This window comes from Hyaena hyaena, unplaced genomic scaffold, assembly GCF_003009895.1.
Source record: "Hyaena hyaena isolate Hyena2069 unplaced genomic scaffold, ASM300989v1 scaffold_224, whole genome shotgun sequence".
NCBI lineage: Eukaryota > Metazoa > Chordata > Mammalia > Carnivora > Hyaenidae > Hyaena > Hyaena hyaena.
Window position 1 is genome coordinate 230,980 of NW_024080854.1, and position 26,542 is coordinate 257,521.

The window sequence follows — 26,542 nt, forward strand, 5'->3', positions numbered from 1 at the left end:
ACTTTTCTTAGAGACAGGCGTCATTCTTCTGTATGCGGCAGAAGTGAAAAGGCTGTTCGAAATGCCCTTCCCTTTCCATCTATGCATTTGTGCAAAGCCACAGTTTTCTTCGTCTGCCTCAGCCCAAGCAGCATATTATGGCAGATTGAACGCAGAAGCAGATAGGAGAATCCAGTGGGCTGCACTTCCCATTTCACCATACAGGATAAAGCTGTGCACTCAACGGTCAAGATTTAATGATTTTTAACTGCTTCATCAAGGGCCATTCTACACAGCACTGGCATTTTTCACTTTGTGTGGCGGTGATGATGCAGGTGACTAGGGTACAGTCTGGTGTCACCGCACCTCCTCGACGCATGCCACAGCCCAGCAGTTTTACCCTCCCGTCCCTTTTGCGGCCTCAGTAGAAACAGCAACCCCATGAAAAGGCAAAATGTCCTACTCTCTGAAAATAGTTCTGCCAACCTGGAGCCCCTGAAGTGGGTAGAGAGGGAGGGCTTCCCAGCGCTCGCAGAACAGAATTTGAGAACATGTGTGGAGGGTTCATAGCAGCACTGTCTCTAGAAGTGGCTGATGAGCGATAACCTGCATGCGTTAGTAAGTACGGGAATGATTGAGCAACTCCAGCGTATCCACACTGAGCCATTAAACAGAACTTGTAATTCTTCTCCATCTGTCTCTAAGACCTGTCGTCTAGGAAACAGCAAGTTGGGGGGCCTTTTGTAGGTATGGCCATGTTTAAAAACACAAACTTGTGTGCGTATATAAAGAAGGCACGGAAAGGAGCGTGGCATTGTGTCCACCATACTGATAGTAGCTGACTCTAGAGAAGCGGAGAGGCGTTGAGGCTGGGGAAGGAGAGGCAAGAATGGAGCCTTCATGTATTTGTGTAGAGTACTTCAGTCTTCGACAATATATAATTCTTGGATCTATTTTTTTTAAGCTTCCAACGAGAATATATAATTACTTTTTTCTCCCTGTGCATCTCATTAAAAAAATACATATTTTTAAAGCCCTTCTTAAGTTTTAAGTTAATGCTGAGGTGTCTGAGTGGCTCAGTTGGTTAAGCGTCTGACTTCGGCTCAGGTCATGACTTTATGGTTTGAGTTCAAGCCCCACATCGGCCTCTGTGCTCACAGCCTGGAGCCATTTTCCAATCCTGTGTCTCCCTCTCTCTGCCCCTCCCCTGCTCATGATCTGCCTCTCTCTGTCTCCAAAATAAACAGACATTAAAACAAGTTTCTTTTTAAGTTTTAATGCCAGCCTCAGTAGGGGTTTATACCTGTGAAGATTAAAACAGCTATCATTAAACTTAGATATGTAATTATATTATTTTGCTTAACAGGACATAAAGAGATGGTATCTGATCCCCTTCCCCTCACTTATTTTAGGTGGCTGAACTTGACTTTTCTTAAGAATTTTATAACTTCTTTAAGAAAATTTACCATGGGAGTAACCTTAAACTTGGAAAACGTCAACCAGAAGCTAATTATTTTCACCCTAAAACTATGGAGAGGGGTGCCTGGCTGGCTCAGTCAGTAGAGCAAGAGACTCAGGGTTACCATCTCAGGGTCACCATCTTGGGGTCGTGAGTTTGAGCCCCACGTTTGGGGTAGAGTTTATTTTTTTAAAAAAAATACGGAGAAACTAGAAGTCTTTGTTTTTACAAAAAGTTTATTTTGAGACTCTGAATTGAGACTATTAAATTCTAAAATAGATAACATTTGTTGGTTAAAGCCTTGGTTATTTGGATTTCCCCAATTTGGAATGGGGCTGGGCTGACATTTAATCATTGCACTATTCTTAGAGGAAAATGGCCATAATAAGCAATTTAATCATAAATAGAACTGTGTGAGGAGACTGTTGTCTTCTTTCAATACAACGTAATAAAGTGAACTGCTGGCGACTGCTATTTGATATATACCAGTTTGACTATTATCTATTTATTAAGTCAGAGAACATTTATTGGCAGCACTTAGTTTCTGTTTGCTTAGATGTATATTCTTGAAATTTGTACTCATTCGAAGTTCTTCTCTAATTTGAACTTAGTCTAATTTCAGAAAGCTTTACTCTTTCCCTTCCCTTAGTCTAAAAGTAATAAGATCTTATTTTGTTAAATGTGGAGCTTTGCCAGAACAAAATCAAAGCTATTAAAATTTAGCAAAATCATTTTGGTGCATGTAATGAAGCCACGGGAATAAATATTGTCACTATTTGGGAGGGGTTTTTTTTATGAATAAAGAATAAAGTTTACATTCATGTAGTGGCAATGCTTCTTACATTGTGTAATATTAAACTCTGGTGTCTATCAAACCAGCACTGTGCTGGTCATGGAGTTATTTTGTAATACCTCTTGATCTTTTTACAGTCAGGTTAGGTACCCAAGGCTCGTCAAACTTAGACAATACTGTGAAATCAAGTACTAATACAGGAAGAACGCATAGAACAGTCTACTCCAAGTTACAGCTTAGTAAAAGGCATTTCTGGGACTAGATCAGTAGAAACTTAGAGGCTGTTCTAATAATCCAGATAACATTTTGATAGATCAGGTTGGAAGCAACCGAAATGAGGTTGATCTAAAAGATGTTCAAGGAAAACTGAAGTGGACCCTGTGGTTAATAATACAGGCGCTAGAGAAAGCAGAAGAGATAAAAGACAACCATGGAGATTTTGAGATAGAGAGCATGAACAGAGAGGGGTTGGCATTGCCACTTACAGGAAGTTGGGAGAGGAAACGAGGGGCAAAAATTTCAGAACAGGTTAGTTAATTTTTTCAACATGTTGCATGTGAGGTCACTAGGAAACACCCATCAGGACTGAGGAGGGAAGATTGAGAACCATTAATACAAAGGTCCTAACATAGAGGCAGTAAACTTGAAACAGAGCAAAGCCCCGAGACCTGGGCTTCCCCTTAGTACCCTCCAGTTGGGGGCAGGAGGAATTAAAATGACTGAGAACCAGGGTGGTTAAGAAGTACCGTGAGGGTCACCAAAGGTGAGCAGGGCAGGGTCAACGAAGAATGGGTGGTCCACAAGGCAAGCAAAGGCTTCTTTGGAGATGGAGAGACAGATATGAGAAGGTAGGGATGGAGGGTTTTCATTAGTTGCCAGCAATGACAGATGGTTCCTAGTAGGGTTTTTGTAACTGGACACCATCACGGCTATTTCACAAGTAACCAGCCTGTGCGTTTCAATCCTTCAGGTGGTATTGGAATGCTATGTAAGAAAGGACTTGGTCTACACCAAAGCCAACCCAACCTTTCATCATTGGAAGGTCGACAATAGGAAGTTTGGACTTACTTTTCAAAGCCCGGCTGATGCTCGAGCCTTTGACAGGGGAGTGAGGAAAGCAATCGAAGACCTTATAGAAGGTACTGAATTTTGTCACTGCGTTCTTAGGGGTACAGTGGGAATGTTCCAAGGTCTTTTTTATTCCAGTTGTCTGCCATCATAAATTTGTGGTTTATTTGAGGGAGGCCTGGGGTGGGCAGGTCAGTAGATGCCAAAACTTGAGGAACATCCACAAGAACAATTACAAAGTGCCAGTGCCAGGGGAAAGCCGATGGGTTTCAGACTAAGGAGTGATCCCAGCTGGTTGTTAGACTCTGCTCTGGAAAGACAAATTCTGGACTTCCACATCAATGACTCCTCGAAAGATTTCCCCTTTCTCTGACTATTGAAATGGCTTTGGTCTGGTGTCTCTTGGCTCTGAAGGTGCCAGGCCTACCAACCACCTTCCTATATCAGAGCCCAGGGTGTATGGCTGCCCTGAAAAAGAAGGGGATCTGTAAGTCCTGGAGCCCTGGTTCGGTTTTGGGCTTAGTCTATGGGCGAGTGGGTAGTGCTGCGTCACATCTGAATGTGGCCTGGAAGTCCCTTGGGCAATCAGTTCTCAAGGGCTTTTCTAGAGTCCCCAGATGCAAACACATATTCTTTACTTCAACACATTCAGTTATCCATTCAGAGAGTTAAAGTTGCCAGAACCCCGCAAAAGCAAAAGCGAGGCATGTGAAAGCCAAATCCAGAATGAGGGGAGACTAATTTACAAAAGAATGTATACTTCATTTGTTTAAGAATTAGAGTGTTCTGAAGTCCTCTTCCTCTTTGTGGATTGGGGGGAAGAGTGAAAAGCAAATCTTAAAAAGGAAACTTGCTTAACATAAGTAGTAAGAACATGAATCTGTTCACTACAACTGTGTGATAGCCAAAAAGGTAATGAAAAACCAATGTTCACATTCTAGGTCTGACATAAGGTGGCAAATATTTTAAAAGTTATTAAACATGGCTTTTAAATGTTGAGAGAGAAAATAGCTCCCTTATTATTGATAGAATTGTACAGTATGTCCACTTGGCGAAGCTTCACACAAAATTTTATTCTCTTGTAATATTTTTCTCTGTATATACTCCATCTAGTTGTTTCTGTCAAACTTTCCTCAGTTGTTGATGAACTGGAATAATGCAGCTAGTAGAGAAGAATCCTGAAAGATCAGCAGTAATTGTGCAGAGGACTTATTTTTTCCTCCTGCAATCCCCCGATAGTAATTTAAATAGTTCTCATTCCTTTCTGTGCAGTTTTTTTTTTTAATTTCAGCTTTATGTAATAGCAAAATATTTTCTAAATGCACATTTTTAAAGACCTAACCAAGAAAAGGAGATGGAGAGGAAATTTGCCTTTTTGTATATCTATCACTTAGGCAGAGATAAATGTTTTTCCTTTTGGCCATTAACCATATCCTTTAAGTTGGTCCACAATTATTGGGTACTGTTAGGGGGAAAGGAATAAGGCGCACAGGTTTGTGTACCAGAATGAAGAAAGGGAGGAACAAGTAAATAATAAATCGAACCCTAAATGACCAAAGAATTCCATAATGGAATAAACTGGGTTTTCTGACAGGAGCCCCAATTTTGGCCTGCAGAAACAAAACCTCCCAGATGCCCCAGTATTGCAAGAGAAAACCTCCTTGCATGGGTATCCGCCTAGAAGGCAGCTCCTGCCGCCTGGGTGTTTGAGTCCAGTGTCTGAATTTCAGAACAGGAGGTGACCAAACAAGCTGTTCAGTCAAACCCTCTTATTGGCGGATGAAAAGACAAGAAACTGACCCTGAGATTGTTGCAGGTGTCCCCTGGGAGCCCTTCATCTGGTGCTTTCCCTACTACGGCAGAGGGGTGTGGGGGAACACTGGCCGAGGTGGGTCTTCGGCACGTGTGTTGGCGCAGTGGGCTGGCTCTCCTCTCCAGCCAGGTGCCCCTCCGGGCGTGTGTTCGCTAGCGGCCCGTGCAGAAGTTCGAGGGACTGGGAACAGCAGTCGGCAGGGTCGATTTAGGGAACGGCCTAGCTGGAGTCCATTAATGATGAGTACGTTAAAAACCTCTCATTCCCAGGTTATGTATTTCTGCTGATGATTCACATTTGAAAGGAATGGAATGTGGTTTTCTGAAAATGTGGTTTTTTTTCTTTCTTTCAGTTTATTGTCAGGTTGGTTTCCATATAACACTCAGTGCTCATCCCAACAAGTGCCCTCCTCCATGCCCATCACGTCCCCCTCCCCTCTCCTAAAATATGTTTTTTAAATGGTTTGCTTTGACTTGCCCTCTGTGGAATCGCCTTTTATCACCTTTTTCACCTTTGTCTTTTTAGGCTCCACCACATCATCTTCCACCATCCATAATGAAGCAGAGCTTGGCGATGATGACGTTTTTACAGTAAGTTCCCTTTGTCCTCTGCTCTCCGGATGAGTTGGTGAATAATCAGAGAGCTTCTGTTTAAGGGTGTGAGAGACACTGCAATTTGGCATTTGCTATTATTGTTGGGTCAGTTTCTGCTGTGCTAGGTTTGCCCATGTTGTGGGGGTACCATCACCCACATGACACAACTGTGGCACCTGTCCCCGACCCGTCCAAGGTTCTCTCACAGTATTCCCCAGATTTAGGGTGACCAGCGATCTGGCTTGCCTGGGACTGCACTACTTCTAGTGCCAGGAGTCCCTAGTCTGCAAAACACCTCAGTCCCACACAAACCAGGACAACTGGTCACCCTACTCCGAGTCCTCTGTTAACACAACCCCTTCCCTGGCATCAGGGGAAAAGCCAGAGTAGCTTTTCTGGTGAGTAATTAAACATCTGATAAGAAAGGCCTGGAGGCTGAATTGAAGTCGGGCGCAAGTATGCTAAGGCAGGAAAGGGCTTGGCTATTTTGACACAGTGTGAGTTAATGAGATATTACTGGAAACAAAATGATTTCTCAGCTTGCATCTTCATTGAATTCCTGTGCTTCTAAAAGTTAATTAACAAATAGCTCATCACACACCTGCTGTGTGCTTGGTGCAAGGAGGAAGCTGTGGGGCAACATTTTCAAACTCTTGGCCCTGACGCCCAGTACGCAGGAAATACATTTACATTGTAACCTAGGACACACACACCTGAAACCAGATCATATTTCATGTTCTGCATTCTGATTTTTTCTCTTCTGTTTCATTTTCTTCTACTTTTTATTGTGAAACTTCTAAAGCACACAGGAAGATTTAAAGAATATCACAGTGAACATGTACATTCAGCATTTGAAATGTTTTGCCCTGTTTGCTTTATCTGTATCTGTATATACTGAACACATGCACGCACATACGTGTTTGTTTTTTGCTGATGCAGTTGAAAGTAAGTCACCTCGATGTTTTAATTCTTTTAGTACTCTAGCATGCATCTCCTAAAAACAAGGCATTCTCTTCCACAAGCACGACACCATTATTATACCTAGGAAAATTAATAGGAATTCCCTAATACCATCTAATAGTTTCCCACTAGTTCCTCCCTTATCCCAAGAGTGTCTTTCATAAGCTATTTTTATTTCATATTTTTAAATACTGGCCGCAGCCCTTTACATGTGTTTCCCAGTGCACTCATCATGGAACCAGTGATTTGAAGAACGCTGCTTTGGGAATAGAGAGGTGTAGAAACCGTGCTTCAAGCCCTCATGGAGATAACAGGGTGGTTTGGAGAGAGATGAGATTGATCCACGGAAGGCCTGGGGGATGGCACGTACCGTATAGTCCTCTAGTCCAGGGTACGTTACCGGGTGGGTGGTGTCTGGGGATCAGAGAAGACTACACTAGGAGGTGAGGCTGACTTGTTCCTTGGTGGCATTTGAACCAGCTCGGGAAGGGGGTTCAAAGCTGGGAAGCACAGGGTGAAGGTGGAAGCAGGGATGTGCGCGGCGGGCTGCCTGGGCACTGTGGGTCCCAACCTGACGTGAACAGAGAGTGCGTAGGGGTGTCAGGAAATGAGCTCCCTTGTCTTTCTATTGAGCGGCTGGTGTGATTGTGGCTCGGAACAGGCTTCCTATAGTGCTCCGAGCAGATCCTCTCAACAGTTGGCATTTGCTTACATCTGTTCCTTTGTCACGTTTTTCGAGAGACAAACAACAGCAGGCGGGTTAAAAGGTGGCTTCCTGTGCTCCAGAGCAAAACTGTCATTCGCAGCTGCTTCCCAGCTACCTGCCAGAAGTGATTTATAGAATCGTGAGAGGGCAAGAGAGACAGGGGTGATGGAAGCCAGCATCCCTCCTGGTTTTGCCCTTTAATCCACAAGGACTCAACCTGCTGCTCGGGGGTAGCGCAGAATGCCTGCAGGGAAGTGTAGAAACAGCCCTGGTGTTTGCACACACTCAGCGGAACTCGGTGGAGCAGGGGCTGCACGTAACTGCATTCCGCATAGGCCCTAACCCACAGTTGCCTTCATCCCATTTGTTTACCAGCCAGGGCCTGTAACAGTAGCACCTCCCTTCCCCAAAGCCAGCCCCTCCATTAGGCCATTGCCTGTTAGGAACTTATCCTGTGTAAGGACAGGGAAGGCTCAGCGGGGGCTTATGCGCCACGTTTCCCTTTTGTCACTAGACTTTCTGTCCTCAGATGGTAAGTGAGGTGTCCGAAACCTGGAGCCCAGGACGTGAACAGCTGCATTGACTCCTGTGTAGTCCATAGCTTCCCGTATCTTGTCATGTTCTAAAACTTTTATTCGTAGGACAGATATTTAGAACTTGGAACTCATTTAGTGTAGAAAAAGAGTATAAATAAATGATGGGGCGCCTGGGTGGCTCATTCGGTTAAGCATCTGACTTTGGCTCAGGTCATGATCTCACATTATCTCTGCCCCTCCCCCACTCACGCTCTGTCTCTCAAAAATAAACATTTAAAAAAAAAAGAGAGAAGAGAAAGAATGACAGAAAAACAAAGACAGAAGGAAAGACAAAGATAGAAAGAAAAGTAAGAAAGAAAGCAAGAAAGAAAGAAAGAATCAATGGTGATAAGACCTTGATAACAGCTTATGATGGACCAGAATTATGAGGGCTTTCTGGGAGGACAGCAAGGGTATGGTTAGAACTTGAGGAACGAGAAGTATAACTTCTGTTTTTGCCACGAGAGCCAGGGGCTTCCCTCAGTTTCAGGGGATTCCTTGGGGCTGGCAGGAAAACAGGACATTGTGGACAGTATGTTGATGCACGTTCTACATGGGGAATAAAGTGGAGGAAGAGACACCTAGCTCCCCCTGGAGCTGTTGGGCGCTCACCAAGCATGGGCTGTCTCTGCTCACACTTCCCGGCTCTCATGGCCATCCCCCAACCCAGCTTCCTCCTGACCTCCCCGGATTGTGAAACCTGCTCTCATTCCTCAGAGCAAAATTAGCGTCCTGCTTGGCATGTGCACCAGTGGATGCACGCGCACACCATCGCACACCCTGCCCGCGCATCTGTGACCGCGTGCCAACACCACTGCCCCTCCGTCTTCCCATGCCTCTCCATTCCGTTCCGCTGCCCCCGGCCAGCTAGCTGTGTGTCCACATCCCTCCTGCCCCAGCCACCAGCAGAGACTCCTGATGAGCACTGTTCTGATTTTCTGAGTTTGGATTGTTTATTCATTCGTGGGTCCTAGTATTTCTCCCTCTGCCAATTATGATTGTTTTCTCGCCTTTAAAATTCCAGAGCGCTCTGTTGATGATTTCTGTCTTGTCACTTGAAAGCCTGCCCTTTTTCTGTTTTTACTTTTTTTTTCTTTACTGAATGAATGAATCTTTTTCTAATTAGAAGCAGGACATTCTTCATTATAGTCTCTGCAACCCTGTAAAGCTTTGCTCTCAAGGTGCTCAATAAATGGGTGGTCTGAGCCTCACATATAGTGTGTAACAGTCATAGGCTTTCATACTTTTATTCATCTGCTTTGTTGTTATCCTGGGGGGCCATGTAAAACTGAGTGATCTTGCGGGATTCTCAGTAGCTTCGTGTCCCGTTTCTCTAGCTGTGTCTTCTGCTGCGTCTACAAATGGGAGCTGAGCTCTTGCATCGTCACTGCGAGCTCTTGACGGCTCACGCAGCTTCTCGTCCTTCTGTGCACTCTCTCCCCTTTGCAGTACAGTCTCTTCCTGGGGCCTCAGTTATAGTGACTGACCCAGGTGAACACAAATACCTACATGGCAAGGGAGCGCCCAGCAATGAATCTGCAGGTATGAGGCTTGAGCCATTTGGTACAAATTTGTTGGATGAGTAATGCAAAAAATATAAACAACAGCAACCAAAGTTAGCGTTCTGTTTAACAGGAGGGGTTTTTTTGTTTGTTTTTTGCCATTGCTAAGAGTTGGCACACTCATGGGGCACCTCGGTGGCTCAGTTGGTTAAGCGGCTGATTTAGGCTCAGGTAATGATCTCGCTGTTCATGAGTTCAAGCCCTGGGTCGGGCTCTGTGCTGACAGCTCCGAGCCTGGAGCTGCTTCAGATTCTGTGTCTCCCTCTGTCTGTGTCCTTTCCCTGCTCACATTCTGTTTCTTTCTCTCAAAAATAAACAAACAAACAAAAAAAAAGTTGGCACACTGGAGCCTCTGACTGACAGCTTTTGGTTTCTTTCATTTCAGGGCTGGGGAGACTTGGAAGGGACAGAATGGAAAGACCCTCGCGTCTGTTCCCTCTGTTGTGCCTTTGTCTTGCAGAGAAGACGTGCTTTTATCTTGTGGAGGAGGCCCCTTGACAGTGTGAGATAGGAACAGTCCAGCTCCCAGTGGATAAGCTGAGCTGGTTTGCTCCCCAACTTAGGACTCTCTCCCGGCTCCCCACAGTTGAGGACCCTGAGGCCAGGGTGTTGGGAGCATATATTCCAAAATCCTGTTTCATAGGTTTGGGCTCATTAAAACCTGGTAGTTTCTTTACTGCTGCCAAATTCTAAAACCATGTTTTAATGGTTACTAGCATCTTCATAGATAGACCAGGATAGTTTCAACATGATGTTGGGAGAATGCAGCTGCAGTGTGTATGTACACACACTTCTAGAGCAGGCCTGTCTAGAATCTGGTCAAGTACTGTTGCCGCCTCAGCCATCATTGTGCTGAGGGGCTGGATTCTGGCTCTAGAACTTGGGGATTTGGGAAATATTTGCTTTATAGACAGATACCTGGGGGTGTATAAAATAGCTAAGTCTTCATCTTCAATAATAAGAAGTCCTAAAAGAATATATAAATCTACACATCGGGAAATAGTATAACCACGTGGCATTGAAAAAAAAATGGAGAGAAGTGCAAGAAGGAGCCACAAGAATTGGAGTGTATGTTTCCCTGACGCACGAGCTGAGATGGGGAGGGGCAGAACTGCTGTTGAGATACTCAGTGATACACGTGCATTGATTTTTGTTAAAGAATGTGACGGTTTTCTCAGAATGGGGGCGAGGGGGTCAAGGGAGAAGGCAGAATCGGAGAGACACCTTAGTTACAGCAATCCTGGGTCCTCTCCACAGGGGGTTTAAATACCTTAAAGAGACACAGCAGAGGCTGAGGTCCGCGGGCTGCAGGGTCTCTTCCTCCCGCTGTTTGCTCTGCCTGGTGCTGGGAAGCGGTGTGTCCACCATGCAGATAATCAGCTGCACATGTCTGGCTTGCGGGGAGACGGGGTTAGCTGTAGACATGCCAGCTCCGTGGAATCACAGGTCTTGGCATTGGAAGGGATTTTGAGTTCCTGTCAGATGAGCCAGCCTGCTTCTTTCTGGCAAATGAAGTAGGATTCGCCTCCTTTCACAGCCTCGGCTGGGAAAGCAGCTCGGAGTCCACTGGGTGACTTGCCGAAGGCCAGTTCACAGCGGAGGTGCCAGGAGCAGACCCCCAGCCTTTCTGGCTCACCACTATTTTTCTCTTCCTCTGCTGAAGAATTCTATGTGTGGCATTCCAGCCGTTCTATTTTTTAAACAACAACCAAATACAAGCATTATATTTTAGGGTTCTGTTGAACCCAAATTGGAAAGGGGAGAGAAATTTAAGAGCAGTGCCCTGTGTGGCCCATTCATGTGACAGACTTCTGCAGCCCAGGGTCCCCAAAATAGCAACTCAAAGCTTGACCGTAGGAAAGCCTACCCGTGTATAAGGTTGGGGCTTTTTTATGTTTATGTGAGAGAGAGAGAGAAATAATTTCCAAGCAGGCTTCACACTGTCGGTGCAGAGCCCGATGTGGGGCTCCAACTCCCAAACCGTGAAATCAAGACCTGAGGCAAAAGCAAGAGTCGGACGCTCAACCAACCGAGCCACCCAGTGCCCCTACCCTTATATAAGGTTTTGGTTTTGTTTTTTCCCTGTCTTCGAGGTTTTTACTACCATGACCTAAGGATTGGTTCTGGATCTGGGAGGCCCTTCTCAGTAGTGACTCCTAATTAAGCCCTAGTGCCTTAAGGCATCCATCCTGTGTAATGAGATCACCACTCTCCTGTGCACCTAGAATGGCATCAAGCTGTGTACCGTCCTTTGGAGAACTGAGCAGATTTAAGTCACATCATTTTGTGTGGGTCTGAATTCTCTCCTAGAAGCCAGCTGAAGAAGGCTGGTATGTAGATTACATTTGGCATGTCATCGTACCCTAGGCAGGCAGCCCTCCTTCACAGAGGAAAAACGTACTGTCTTTTAAACCGTCGTCAGCTTCCAGCCATGTTTTGCCTGGACTGGAAGAACTTGGTCCTTCCTTGTGCCCTATGCTTGAACCCTGGACATCCTGTTTACTACAAGCTGCATTTTATTACTTTCTGGCTGTTGAGAGCAGTCGTCCCTAATGACATCCCTGATGCCTCTCGCCCACCCCAGGTGTTGTCTGCGAGTATGGCTAGAGCAAGTGTTTGAAACCAGAGGACTAAGAAGCAATTTGTTTTGTCCTGGATGGGCTTTGGAGCATTTACAAGTTGTGCTTATCTTCATTCCTTTTTTTTTTTTAAAGTTTATTTGTTTACTGTGAGAGAGAGTGTGTACACACATGCGTAGGGGCAGAGAGAGAGAACCCCGAGTAGGCCCCATGCCACCAGCACAGAGCCCAACGCAGGACTCAGTCTTACGGACTGGGATCATGGCCTGAGCTGAAACCAAGAGTCGGACGTTGAACCGGCTGAGCCACCCAGGCGCCCCATATACTTATTTTTGTTCCTGATTAACTAGGAAAAAATGAGTTCATTGAATTTTGTAATTATCAAAGTTTCATTTACAAAAGCAGAAGAGTACAGCCTGCAGCACATTTCCCTTTTTTTGAAGTTTTTTCCACCTAATCCATCCCAACAAACATTAAAACGGAAGGCCAATCTACCAGTTTTGTAATAAATGGGGCTCATGTACTGATTTTCTAAGAAGTGGCGTGTGGCTGCCAGGTATGCGGAGTTTAGGGGCTAGGGAGGCATGCTTTCCACACTCGGTATGGAACTGTGATCACCAGCCTTTGGACTCTCAGTCTTCTCAAGGGGAATGTCTTTCCTTTGAGCCTCCATTTGCCAACCCAGGGGAGGGAAGGAAAGGCACTAGTGTGGCGCTACCCCCGCACCACGCCCTGCACTTCCACATACGTGACTGTACTTGGTCCTCACAACACCCTGTGAGGGACAATATTGACATGCTTCCACTTCTGCAGATAAAATCACCAAGACTCAGAGTGGTAAAGCAACCTCTATTCTGTGCCATCCTCTGCCCACCCAGAATGCAAACTTCAGATCTGCTTGCTGCCTTTCAGAGAAGTTTAAGAAAAGGCAGTATGTATTCAATAAGCTTCACTTATTAAATATATCAAATTCCTTTCATTGCAAAGTAGCTTCCTAAATGATGGCCTGTTCAACTAGTGCGTTGGCTTAAAACTACTTCAGTGGAGGGATGCCTGGGTTGCTCAGTCAGTTGAGTGTCCTACTCTTGATTTCGGCTCAGGTCATGATCTCATGGTTCATGGAATCCACTGTCAGCACGGAGCCTGCTTGGGATTCTCTCACCCTCTCTGCCTCTCTCTCAAATAAGCATTAAGGGGGAAAAAAAAAAAAACCTACTTCAGTGAAGGTCTGAGGTTACCCTTGTCCCTGCTTGAAAGTCCCAGTATCATTTTAGATGATCAATTGATCAAAAATGTTTTCTAGGGCACCCGGGTGGCTCAATTGGTTAAGCATCTGACTTCGGCTCAGGTCATGATCTCACGGTTTGTGAGTTTGAGCTCTGCATCTGGTGAACACGAGCTCCACTTCTCTTTATCTCCTACTCTCGCCCTCTCTCCCTCCCTCTCTGCCTCTGGTGGGATTCTTTCTCTCTCTGCTCCTCGCTGACTTGTGCCCTGTCTCTCTCTCAGAAAAAAATGTTTTATGTTTTCTATGGTCTCTACCTTTGGAATCTGGGGACTAGGCAGAGTGGGGTGGGAAGAAGCTAAGTAGAAGAGAAAATAGGTTGAAAATGTAAGCTGCTTCTACAGAGTGTAGTGAAACTGATCTGTGGCAGCTTATTCAGAGAAGCAACAATGTTTTGGGAGAGGGGCGGCCCTGCACTTGGTGGTTGACACCAGGAAGCAGCCTCCTGTAACTGCTGCTGGCTGAGACCCAGCGCCACCCTGAAGATGGGCGGGAGCCGCCTTATCTTCTAAATGACAATAATTATCAAGCTCACATTACATAGTGAGGGGAGGATTTTTTTATTCAACATGGAATACCTACAGTGGCTAAATTAAAGCAATAAATATGTCTAAGGCACAAACAAAAGCTTTGAAATGCTCTCAAATTCAGGAAGCCCAAAGGCATTTTGGTAGCCCTCCCAGTGTGTCTTTCTTCGTTTCCATGCATCTCACTTCATCTTTGTAAATTGTGGATAGTAGGATACTGTGCTTTTCATTTTACTAGTTGATCCAGAGTACATATTCAGGGCTACCTGAAGGCCTGCCTTCCTCCTCCCAACCCTTCAGCCCTTCCAGTAAGCCAAGCTGTGGTGTATCGGAGTCCTTTCCTTCCGTATGAAAATTTCATCTAACTTAAAAAAAATTTTTTTTAATGTTTATTTTTGAGAGAGAGAGGGAGACAGAGTGAGAGCAGGGGAGGGACAGAGAAAGGAGACACAGAATCTGAAGCAGGCTCCAGGCTCTGAGCTGTCAGCACAGAGCCCGACGTGGGGCTTGAACTGGGGAATCGCAAGATCATGACTGGAACCGAAGTCGGATGCTTAACCGACTGAGCCACCCAAGCACCCTTCACCTCATTTTAAAATTTAGGAACATAAGATTTTTTTTTTCAATGAGTGGGATTTTTGTTTTTGTTGTTTGCTTTACAGTGAAAGCATGCCCACTTTATCCTCGGTTCCCAGAAAGCATAATGTCTTAGAGCCTAAGGCTAAAGTCCTCTCTTCCCCCTGTTCTGCAGCTGCCTCTTAGACCCAAACCCCCTGCTAGCTGGGCCAGGAAAGAGCACGTGCCTGGCTGCTTGCTTGCCTTTTTGAAAGAGGACACCTGGAACCGGCGCAGGCCCTTAGGACAGGTGAGCCAGTGCTACCTGTTCCCAAAGACCTATTGACAAAATGGGTGACAACTTCCTGTTTACCAAAAGAGAAAGGTCTAGCAGGTTCCAAGGAGAAAGGAGCGCTGCACTGAAGAGTTAGAAACAGCGGCCCATCAAGCCACCCAAGCCAAGCGCCTCTTGAGGCACTTAACTGTCCAGTTTGCTGCCTTCTGAGGAGCAGAAGGTGCCCAGAGTTGTGTGTCCTCAGCCTCGTTGCCAGGCCCAAGGTAGAGAGGAATGGTGTACATTTATACTTAGTGTGTGTACATACTTTTTAAAAAAACAAAATGAAGGGCGCCTGGGTGGCTCAGTTGGTTAAGCTTCTGACTCTTGATTTTGGCTCAGCTCCCATGATATCAAGGTTCATGAGATCGAGTCCCATGTCAGCAGTGTAAGAGTGGAGCCTGCTTGGGATTGTCTCACTCTCCCCCTCCCACACATGATCACTTTCTCCCTCCCTCCCTCTCTCAAAATAAAGAGTAAAATAAAACATTAAAAATGAGAAGCCTTGCAATGGAAAGAAGATGGATATTGGTGTTGGTTGCATCAGCTGTTGAGATCTAGTTTGGTGGTGGATTGCAGTAAAACTAATACAACTTGTGGTCATAACTACTAGGTAGCCTCCTTTAACAATGCAAAGAGCAGCAGCACCTGCAGACGACAGAAAAGCTGCTTAATGAATCCGAAGGAATCCTGTCGCCCTCGAACGAGCTAAGCAGCAGTCTTCATCAACCCCCTTGGATGTTCTTAAGAGGAGGGGAGGAGGGTTATGCATGCCATTGTTAGAGCACAGACAGACCTTGGAAACCACTGATTGTCCTCCCCCCCTTATTTTACACATGAGGAAACTGGGGCCCTTAGAAGTTAAACAGCTTGCCCAGCACCTAGGACCTAACCTGGCCTGGAATCTGTTCTTAGTGCAGTTTGTGTTTAACGTTGCTGTATGATTTCCAGATGTGACATGGTCTGGCTTCCTAAGCATTTCTTAGCTTGGTTTACTATGCCTCGTTTAAAACGTGTCAGCCTGCTAACCTCCTGATGTGGTCGCTCAGAGTGGGCTTGGCTCCTTGCGCTGTGTGTTGGCTTCTATCAGCTCGTGGTTCCTGGGGACACAGGAACAATGAAGTGACTATATGTGTTTGCCTTACTGAAGGTGGGCTTCGTCCCCAGTGTCTCCATCCCCAGGATGGAGAAGGAAATTGCCAGTTGCCAACCTTCTCCTAGTCATTGGATCTACTGAGGAGGACATTCCAGGTGCCCCTCAGGAGGTCTCAGTGTCCTGGAAAGAACAGCCCTGGGCACCTCTTTGCTTTCCTGTAGGCACTGTTCACCCACTGCTGCTGCCTTTGTGCTCTGCCTTACCCCCTTGAAAAACAAAGATTTAGCAGGAAAATCCAAGGGGAGTTGAAGGGATGCACATAGCCTTGAAGACACGTGTTTCACTTTGAAATGCATACTCTGACCCACCCTGAATGCCCCAAAAAGCCCTTGGTCAACAGCCAGGATTCCATCCCAGGATGGGTAATTTAAGCAGAGTGCCTCCTCAGCTGCTCTGACTTCTTGGTTCTTTCTCTCCTTCCTTTCTTGAGCTTCCCTTGGTCAAAGAGGTTCACCTTCCAATTGAAGAAGGCTCATTCCCAGACCGAGGGCATGCAAACAGATGCATGTGATTCTTTAATAAAGAGCTTTCAGGGAGACCCAAGGAGAGGGAAGAATCCTTTTCTAAAATATGCCCAGGCACTAGGAGAGAGCCAGCTACAGGTTTGACATGAGACCTCCGTCTTCTGGTCTCCCTTCCCCATTCAGTCTGATTTCCACCCAAACCAGGCAGCATTGACCTTAGGGAAACAGGCAGCTTCAGCCCAGTATCTTTTGCCCTTCAGATTTTGATTTATTGTCAGATATCATAACATTAAAGCCAGCTATTCAAAAGGAAAGTCTGTATCAACTTGTGAAGCTCTGGTGTTTTTCTCTCATTTCTTGTTAAATTCTGGGGGAATTATAGGAAATATTTGAATAAGTAGGTCTTCAGAGTCTGGCCCTTGGAAGCTTGCTCTTTGTGAAGAATTTTATTAGATGTTCACTGGAAAACATGAACCTCTTTTTCTCTTCTTCTGAGCCTAGTTCTGGCTTATCCATCCATCTAGAATGGAAGCCCCCTGGCCTTGCCTCTGCCTGTGTCACCCTGTATGTCTGAACCCACATCCCACAGAGCACCCAGCCCAAACCCAAAAACCTTCCAGGGAAGGAATGAGTCCCTCTACTATCAAAGTGGATTTGATGAGGCCACTTGTGTCTGTATTTTCCTGATTTTAAGGCTGGCAGTGCCCACTCTTTCATCTCAGGACCCTTGGACTCTTCCTCCCACCCTCCCCTCCTTCCTTTTCTCACCTCCCTGTTCCTTCTGGGTTCTTCCTTATCAAAATCTCTTCTCAGCTTTCTGCCCCATCAGAGGGCTTGAGAACCAGGCCACACAAAGCTTGTGACTTTGAACAAACTCAGCATGACTTTTAGAGAACAATTCACATCCAGTCTTCCTGAGCTGAGACCTTACCATATAGCATTAGAATACGCAATTGCATTTCTGTCGTTCAGTGTCTCATATTAGGTTGCAAACTTTTATGTTTTTATTTCTGAGGAAGAGAGAGGGAGAGACAGCATGAGCAGGGGAGGGCCAGAGCGAGAGGGAGACACAGAATCCGAAGCAGGCTCCAGGCTCTGAGCTGTCAGCACAGAGCCCAACGCAGGGCTCCAACCCACGAACCTTAAGATCATGACCTGAGCCAAAATCAAACGCTTAACCAACTGAGCCACCCAGGCGCCCTGGTTGCAAACTTCTTAGCTGAACATCTTTTTAATAATGGGCACTGACACTGATTCAGGGTCCAACCCAAACCCAGAGACAGGGTTTTCTCGATGCCACGTCTGCCGGTGGCAGTGATTGTGCTCACCGTATCATGTTGCACAAGACCTCCCCCGAGTCCGTAGCAGCGCCTGCCCTCACTGTCCACAGTGGGTGGGGCTGAAGGCTCGCTGTCCCTGGATGTGGGGAAGCCTATTGCTGAGGCCTCCATAGTTTTTCTTCTTGAGCTCAAACCCACAACAGAGACAACCCCTGGAGAACAAGGTGAGTTTAAAACACAGCAGAGTCTTTATGGGTTGAAGGTGAAGCTGTCAGATTGGAAGGCTGGTAGGTGTCATTAGCTTGTGCATATGAATAACAAATGTTCAGGAATCTTGAGAGTGTGTGTGTGTATGCGTGCGTGTGCATAGCTTAGGCGTGCTGCTTTTCTCCAGTGTGTGTGGAAGCCGCAAGTAGAGTGACGGGAGAGTCCGTCAGCAGTGCACATGGATTGAGAGCCTGGCTAGCTCAATTGGTGACTCTTGATCTCAGCATCATAAGTTCAAGCCCCACGTTGGGTATAGAGATTCCTTAATAGGGCACCTGGGTGGTTCAGTCAGTTAAGCATCTGACTTCAGCTCAGGTCATGATCTCATGGGTCATGAGTTCTAGTCCCGCCTTGGGTGAGCTCAAGCCCCACCCAGGCTCCACACTCCTCTCTCTCTCTGCACCTCATGAGATTTTCTTTCTCCCTGTCTTTCTGCCCCTTGTGTGCACCACTCTCCCTCTCTATATGTAAATAATTTTTTTTTTTTTTTAATTTCTAGGAGAGAGAGACAGCATGAGCAGGGGAGGGTCAGAGAGAGAGGGAGTCACAGACTGAAACAGGCTCCAGGCTCTGAGCTGGCAGTCAGCACAGAGCCCGACATGGGGCTCAAACCCACGAACCACGAGATCATGACCTAAGTGAAAGTCAGACGCGTAACCGACTAAGCCACCCAGGCACCCCATAAATAATTTTTTTAAGTTCATATTTCCTTTTAAAAAAAGAGATTACTCAATAAAAGAGGAAGAAGTACATATGGAAAAAAGGTTTTTCCCCTTGTTTCTGGGAGATTCCATGATAGCGCATTGCTTTTGTTTGTAGGTCACACCGCATGGCAAGATTTGTCTGCTAGTACAGATGTGGTGGAATAAGCCTCAGCTTTAACGGAGGCTGTCCTGCACGCTCTCCTTCTCAGAGTCCAGACAGACCCAGAGCAGTCCAGGCATGGACATTGGCTCTGCCTGCAGTAGGCAATGAACTCTGGACACGGTTCAGAGCTTTTTGACCTTTTTGCTCCCCCGTACAAATTTGCCATTAGCTTAGGAGATCTTTAACAGCTTTGCTCATTCTCACGTTCTCTGATAATGTCCAGGAAGCTTTGCACTTCACTGTGCAGTGGGAAAAGACTGTTAAGGTTTAGGGAGGTAGGCTTGTTAGGTAATGAACACTCGGAAAACATGGGCGCGCCGCGCCTCATTTCTCAGAATGACTTTCTACACATTGTTAACCTGGACATAGTTCACAGAAAATAGGGTGGAGAAGGGTGAACAGATGATTAACACAGAGGTGACCATGATGCTGAGTGCGTATTACAGTGTTCGATACAACAGTAGCCTCTAACCAGAGATGACTGTCGTGTGGGGCGCTGGTTAAGAATTTAACCCTTGAGATTTGAATCACACTTAAGGGCCCTTATGTACTCATTCAGGAAGTATTTATAGAGATCTTCAAACCTTTGTATTATGAGACACCCATCCCTTTATCTCCTGGGTTTGTATAAAGCAGGGTGCACCTTCCTCGAGAAACTGTACTTGTGTTAATCACAGCAAAATACCTCTCAGAGTAGCCATTGAAAGGGCTTTTGTGAGGGGCGTCTGGGTGGCTTAGTCGGTTAAGCGTCCGACTTTCACTTGGGTCATGATCTCGCGGTTCGTGGGTTCAAGCCCCGCGTCGGGCTCTGTGCTGACTGCCAGCTCAGAGCCTGGAGCCTGTTTCAGTCTGTGACTCCCTCTCTCTCTGACCCTTCCCTGCTCACGCTGTCTCTCTCTCTCTCCTAGAAATAAATAAAACATTAAAAAAAAAAAAAAAGAAAGGGCTTTTATGAGCCTGAAAAGCTGCAACGATGGGTACTGAAGTCCCCCTGGGCTTGGTGATCAGGGGCTGCATTTCAGGTGGTCTGCAGTGGCTGCCTGCCATGGTCTGGGTCTTGGAAACAGTATTCTACCTGCACCTGTGTCCCCGTGTAGCCAGGGTCTGGCACACGGTCCACACCTGCACAGTCTGAGAGGACTGAGAGCTCCTTGCTTTATTGTTCTGTCTGGTCTACAACCCCCCGTGTGTTCAGTCTGTACCTCTGAAGACATGAGGAAAGGGCGAGTGAGAGATGGAAGACAGGCCAGGCTTCAGAAGAAAGTTAAAATCCTTGTGCATCAGTTTGGTTTCTTTCAGTTGCTGGGATTTGAGGGGTAAATAGCACTTCTTCCCCGAGTTCCGAACTACTGAGGGGAAAAAAAGATGAGAGACCCTTAATGAGCATTGATGCCGGTCCTGGCTTACCTCTGTGGGAAGCGGACGTCTCAGACCAGGACCTCACGATTAGACAGAACTGTCCCGCCAGGTACAGGCGCTAGACCCAAAGCCTCCCACAGTGGGTTGGGCCCTTGGCCTCCAAGCGGGCCGCACAGTCACCATAGCGGTTGGCAGCACATGCTGTTTGCCAAGCAGGTGGCTCCCAAGAGGCAGAGCAGAGAAGGAGGGGACCCCACGTGCCCAGGCCCCCTTGCGTTGTGGAGAGGAGTGAGGGCTGGACACAGGCAGGAGCGTGACACAGGTGGAACTGCCACAGACAAGTCACAGTGAGGGGAAAGCACACCCACGTGATGAATCCTACGTGTTCACGCTTATGTTACCAAAGGGATTCGGCTCACACCATTGGGACATCCTAGGGTAGATCACAGGCCACAGTGTTGACTGGATCCAGAAGCTTGAACGGGATCCGAGGGGGCTGCCTTCTTAGTTTTGCCTTACTTTCTCCTCGGAAGGTTCTTTTCCTCTGCCCTCGCCAGGATCCCAGGCTTTTAGGACCCTTAGCTCTTAACTTCAAAGATAAACACGGAATCTCTTCTGACCTCTCTATGAAAAGTCTCCGTATTCCCTCAGAGAGGACTGTGTAGCCATATCTGAATGAGTCACTCTGGCTGGAGGGATGAGAAACGGGCATCAGCTCTGCCTCACTTGGACCAAACAGAATTGGAGAAAAAAAAAAATCAAGAGGGTTAGGTCCCCAAAGGGATGCCACACATGTCCACTAAGTTTTTAAAATCAACAGTAGTCGTGCTACATAATGGGAATATGGGTGTCTTTGTCCTAAATACTTGTTCCATTTTTCTGGGCATTCATTACTTAATAAGTTGGGGGAGAGGGTGTAAAAAAGAGAAGCAAATGAGACAAGCGGAATATAAGATTATGAAATAAGAGCCAGGAAGGAGTTTCTTGATATTTGCCAAAAATAAGATACCTAGGTACAGGAAAAAACCTTTTCGCTGGTGTGGGGAAGGAAAGGATCTGGGACTCTAAGGATGCAGAGGATGGGTGGGTGGTTCTGAGGATTCTTGGTTTTAAAGGCGGTGGCTTCTGAACTTGTCTGTTCAGACGGGCGCCCTCATTCTTTGTGCAGCTTTCCCCCTCCCTCTCCCCCGGCTTACAGTGACCCCCATGGCTTGCCTTCAACCCAAAGATTACAACATCTCTTCCTGGAAAGCCAGTGCCCGCGATACCCTTGAGGTATCCTTATTGCTGATGCTTTCCCAGGATCGGCTCCACAGAAACACTGGGGTTTGATCTTTGCTTGTTTGCATGTTCCCTGCTCACCAGAGTCCCTTGCCACCAGGGCTACCAGTGGGGTAACTGTTCGTTCTTGATCAAACTGGGCTGCCCCCCCAGGAGGCCTGATGGCTGCTCCCACATTTGAGAAACCAAACCCAACTTTCCAGGGTCTGGAGGCTGGCATTCTCTGCCCTTTGTGCCCGCTGCATCATGTGTAGACAGTCTGGCCCTTCAGGGGTCCTTCTGCCTCCCACGGCCAAGATAAACTCCAGATTTTGGGAAGGTCAGCAAGACACCACAAGTGGAAGGAGACAGCGTGTTAGGTTTGCGTATACGGGTTTGGGTTTTGTTTTTGTTTTAATTAACTCTTCGTTACCTCCCCCTGAACAGACAGCTACAGACAGTTCTTCTAATTCCTCCCAGAAGAGGGAACAACCTACTCGGACAATCTCCTCTCCCACATCCTGTGAGCACCGGAGGATTTATACCCTGGGCCACCTCCACGACCCGTACCCCACGGACCACTATCACCTCGAACAGGTGGGCAGCAGTCTGGTTCCTCTGAGGGCATGGGGTGGACGGTTCCTGATTCTGGAACAGCCGCCGCCTCCTTCCACGTGGCCGGATGCTCAAGGCCAGGCGTCCTCTGTTCCCCATATGGGTGGTGATGACAGCTCATCCTTACTTTGTTTTCTGTGTGCCAGACCCCTTGCTAAACCTTCCATGTCTGCTTCTCGCTGAAGTCCTCAGAAATTATCCCCCAGGGCAGGTCTTCTGCTTCCACAGTTGATGGAGGAGAAGGCTGAGGCTTAGAGTCCTTGATGGAACAAGTCTCAAATGCAGGCGTGTGTTCACCCAGGGTGCTATGCTCTCTCCTGAGTTCCTCTGTCTAAAGGGCTTCCTGGCTTTGTGTGAAAGCCCAGAGCCAGGGTCAGGATTCAAGAATGTTGCCTGCTCGGCTGGGGCACCCTGGCATCTCAGGCCACAGGTCCAGGCTTGCTTGGGGAGATGGGGCTGGAGTCTGGAATTCAGTAATTCAACAGATATTTACCAAGCGGCTGTTTTGCAGAGCAGGTTCCCAAACTGCTGGGCGTGCACTGGTGACTGGAGGGGGGGTCTGCTTTGGAAAGAAAGAAAGAACACAGGGCAATGTGGGTTGCTTTGGTTTGGTTTTTTTAATGTACAGCTGGATTTATAGCAAATCAGGATGGCAGTCCCTGGGCACCTTAGGAATAGAGAACTCAAGGGAGGGGGCCAGGGTCCTAGGGGGGCCTCTCAAGTTCTGCTTCTTGATCTAGGTGTGTCCAGCCGCTGAAAATCCAAAGTGCATTTTTCTGGCACACATACTTTCCCCCATATAGGGCAGTACTTCCACAAAAGGGAAAAAAGATTTCCCGACCCAGGAATGGATGGCGAATTGCAATTTGAAATACACCGTCAACCCAGGGGATGTGCGGTAGTTACGGGAGGGGTCACGGCGAAAAGTAGAGGGTGGAGGGTTTTCTCCTCCTCCTCGTGGCACCGCTATAAAACCATGTCTCCTTCCCCGCCCCGGGCAGCCGATGCCAAGGCCTTACCGTCAGATGAGCTTCCCGGACGACGACGAGGAGATCGTGCGCATCAACCCCAGGGAGAAGATCTGGCTGACGGGCTACGAAGACTACCGGCACGCGCCAGTGCGGGGCAAGGCCCCCGACGCCTCGGAGGACGCCGACTCCTACGTGCGCTTCGCCAAGGGCGACGTCCCCAAGCACGACTACAATTACCCCTACGTGGACTCCTCGGACTTTGGCCTAGGCGAGGACCCCAAAGGGCGCGGGGGCGGCGTGATCAAGACCCAGCCGACCCGGGGCAAGTCCCGCCGGCGGAAGGAGGACGGCGAGCGCTCCCGGTGCGAGTACTGCAGGGACATGTTCAACCACGAGGAGAACCGGAGGGGCCACTGTCAGGACGCGCCCGACTCCGTGAGAACTTGCATCCGCCGGGTGAGCTGTATGTGGTGTGCGGACAGCATGCTCTATCACTGTATGTCGGACCCCGAGGGAGACTATACAGACCCGTGCTCGTGCGATACTAGCGACGAGAAGTTTTGCCTCCGGTGGATGGCTCTTATTGCCTTGTCTTTCCTGGCCCCCTGTATGTGCTGTTACCTGCCCCTTCGGGCCTGCTACCACTGCGGGGTGATGTGCAGGTGCTGCGGGGGGAAGCACAAAGCAGCCGTGTGACTCCGTTTCCCTCCCTCCTCCTCCCACAGGGGAGCTTGCCGTCTCTGACATACTCTCACCTTCTTTCCTGCTCCCTGGTACCTTGAGGCGCTATTCCAGCCCGGGGAGCCCGCCTGGTGAACTCTGCACTTTCCCCTCTCCCCCCACGATCCCCGCCCGCCACCCACTCTGCATCAACCACACACCCATACACACACGCACACGGTGTTCTCGGGAAAGGAACTTCCGCACGGACACTCGTGTATTATTAACAATCTGTAATCAAGCTACCTGTCTTATACATGTGTTGATTTCATGTCTTTCCTACCCATCTCTTCCGGTGCAAAGGCACCTGCTGTCAGAACTGCTGATTTGGGGTGGGTTGTGTAGTTGGTTTTTCCAAGACCTTCTTTTCTCTCAGTTTGGCTTGCCGGTTGCTGAGAGCAGCTGTTCCCGTGGATGGGTAATGTCAGAACGATGAGACCCTCCCAGAAGTATCGTAACCTGCAGTCAGATTAGGTACAGGAGGTGAGCTAGTTAACAGACTCCTACCACAAACCAAGATCGCTTTAACTTCCGTAAACCCAGACCTCCCAAGTAAGCCGCAGTTTCTGTTCGGAGCCCATCGTCATTTGCTGTGCCCTCCCCCCAAAAACCTGTCAATTATTTACTGATGCAAAACTTTCACCCATAAAATGACTGAGAACTGAGCCTTAACTTCAGATTAACTTGTGTGAATCAGGAAAATTCCATAAACTGCATCGCATCCTCTTGGACCAGGGCTAGAAAAGGGGGATTTCAGGTTTGTCTGAGCTTCCCCAGTTACCCCTAAAATAGAACTTTTTAAAACCATCACCACCACTTCTAAAAATTGAGCAATATTAGAAGAAAATACTAATGAAGAAGTTTTGCTCATTGTTTTGCAAACAAAATAGTCAATTCGCATACAAACCAGTGTTCTCCAAAGAGTTCCAGTTGAGAAACACTAAGGTTGTGGTAAAGAAAATTAAAAGGAGCTTCCTCCCACACTGGCTATTTTCTATTAACGGGGGGAAATTTTAAATGTCATAAATTTCAAGAGTGGTGGGTTGCATTTTGTTTGTGGGTTTCTGTTCTTATTTTCATCCTGGACTGAATTTCACATCACCAAATTCTTTGTTTATACTTGGGGGGAACAAAAACAAGGCCATATATAAAAACCCTTCCAATGCCTAAGTGTCTTTCTCCTGCATCTCCAAACCCAGACTTGCCCATTTGGGTGCACAGATGGTTAGGTCAGCAGTCTGGGTCTACCTGTCGCCTTGCCACGTAGGAGGCTTCTAATTAGCTGGAAAAAAGTATTTTTCTAATCTATTGCAAGGAGTAGCCAAATCTTGTCGCAGCAAGAAAAGTGAAGAGTGAGTGGTACCTAGCATAGTACAATCAGAACGTCATGGAGACTGGAGGGGACCGGCTTGTCAAAGCTGGCCATTCATCCCGCCATGATCTTCCTGTGGTAGTTGCCAGCTGAGGGCACGGCCTGCCCTCTATCTCTGCATCCCTCATCCCGTCTCTGTTGCACACAGGACATCAGTCTTCAAGGAAAGGGACTTTTCTCCAGTCTGCCAATCATATTGGGAAAGTACAGAGCCATGCTTACCTTCATGGAACGTTTTCAGCTCATCCGAGTGCACTTCTTTGGTCAGACCGTCAGTGTAAATACCCAGTGTGCTTACGAGTTAGTTGGTAGCCGTTTTCGTTTGTTGGAGTGACTGGTGTGGCCTTCCGGTGTGGAAAAGTTGCAGAGAGCCGTCAGTCTGGTGATGGAAGAAAAGAGAACTGCTTCCCCGCCTGCAAAACATCTAGAAAACCTTCAGCCAGCCTCCAGACGCTGTCGAGAGGCCATTGCCCCCACCCCCCAACCCTGAGGTATCTCCTCAGGTCCTTTCTCAAGGTCTCCTCTCTACAAAGCACAACACTAATGTACGTTTTGTTAGACCTCCGTTCAAGTGCTCCTATTTATTTCACTAAGAATACACATGTCCCGCCGCTTTTGTTTCTAGTCTCTATTTAGTTGTTGCTTGTTTCTATCTTCCTTTACCCCTTGTCCTTTTCTACCCTTTTGAAGAGTTATGCTGGTGAGTCTTCGCATATACGTTTTGGTTTGTGAAGGCAGCGGTTAAGGGCACAAGGACAGCCATGGGGACATTTATGTAAATACGTCTCTAATTGCCACACTGCAGCTGAACAGTGTGTAGTATTTTCCCAGTCAGCTTTGCCATACTGACGTCAATCATTTGAGAGAAATTATTCAGATTTTATTTTTGTATCTGTGGTAACAAAACATTAACCAAAAGATTTGTTTGGAAGCTTCCTCTGACCACCCCCCACCCCAAGCTATTTGCTCACATTAACAAATTAAAGTGCCTGAAGCATAATTCATTCTTTACCTGTATACTAAAAAAAACCCTGTTGTATTGATTTTTTTATAAGCCTTTTTACCTCTGTGTAAAAAATATATATACAAGTGTATGATGTACATTTTAGTTCTTAACTTTTTTTTATGGTTTCTAATATGTATGACCTATGTAGCCATTGCTTTAAGATGTACCATGTAAATATAAACACATCCTACCAGACCGTTGACTGTGGGGTGTTTGTCTGCCAGCAGAGTGGGAGCGGCGGTAGGGGCTTGGCACACACGACAGTTCTCGCACAGGGGCAGGGACAGGGTTTCCTCTGCAGAAGGACGCGTGGACACTGCTCTGGTTTTGAGAGGCCCTTCCCGGCCGTGGCTATGTCATAGTCCCCAGGGGAGACTGCAGCTTCTCGGGCTTGGATGCCTCAAGCGAAAGGAATGC

The 26,542-nt window shown here is 47.2% G+C and overlaps 1 protein-coding gene across 1 annotated transcript in view; it reads left to right on the plus strand.

The window, feature by feature from the left end:
• The window catches only part of SPRED2 (sprouty related EVH1 domain containing 2), a 111,464-nt gene extending 85,144 nt beyond the window's left edge, over window positions 1–26,320 (plus strand). The window contains exons 3-6 of the mRNA XM_039243173.1: window positions 3,202–3,370; window positions 5,638–5,702; window positions 21,889–22,038; window positions 23,058–26,320. Coding sequence (XP_039099104.1) covers window positions 3,202–3,370; window positions 5,638–5,702; window positions 21,889–22,038; window positions 23,058–23,723 — 1,050 coding nt within the window. The 3' untranslated portion in view covers window positions 23,724–26,320. The remainder of the gene's footprint in view (window positions 1–3,201; window positions 3,371–5,637; window positions 5,703–21,888; window positions 22,039–23,057) is intronic.
• Window positions 26,321–26,542: the final 222 nt, after the last annotated feature.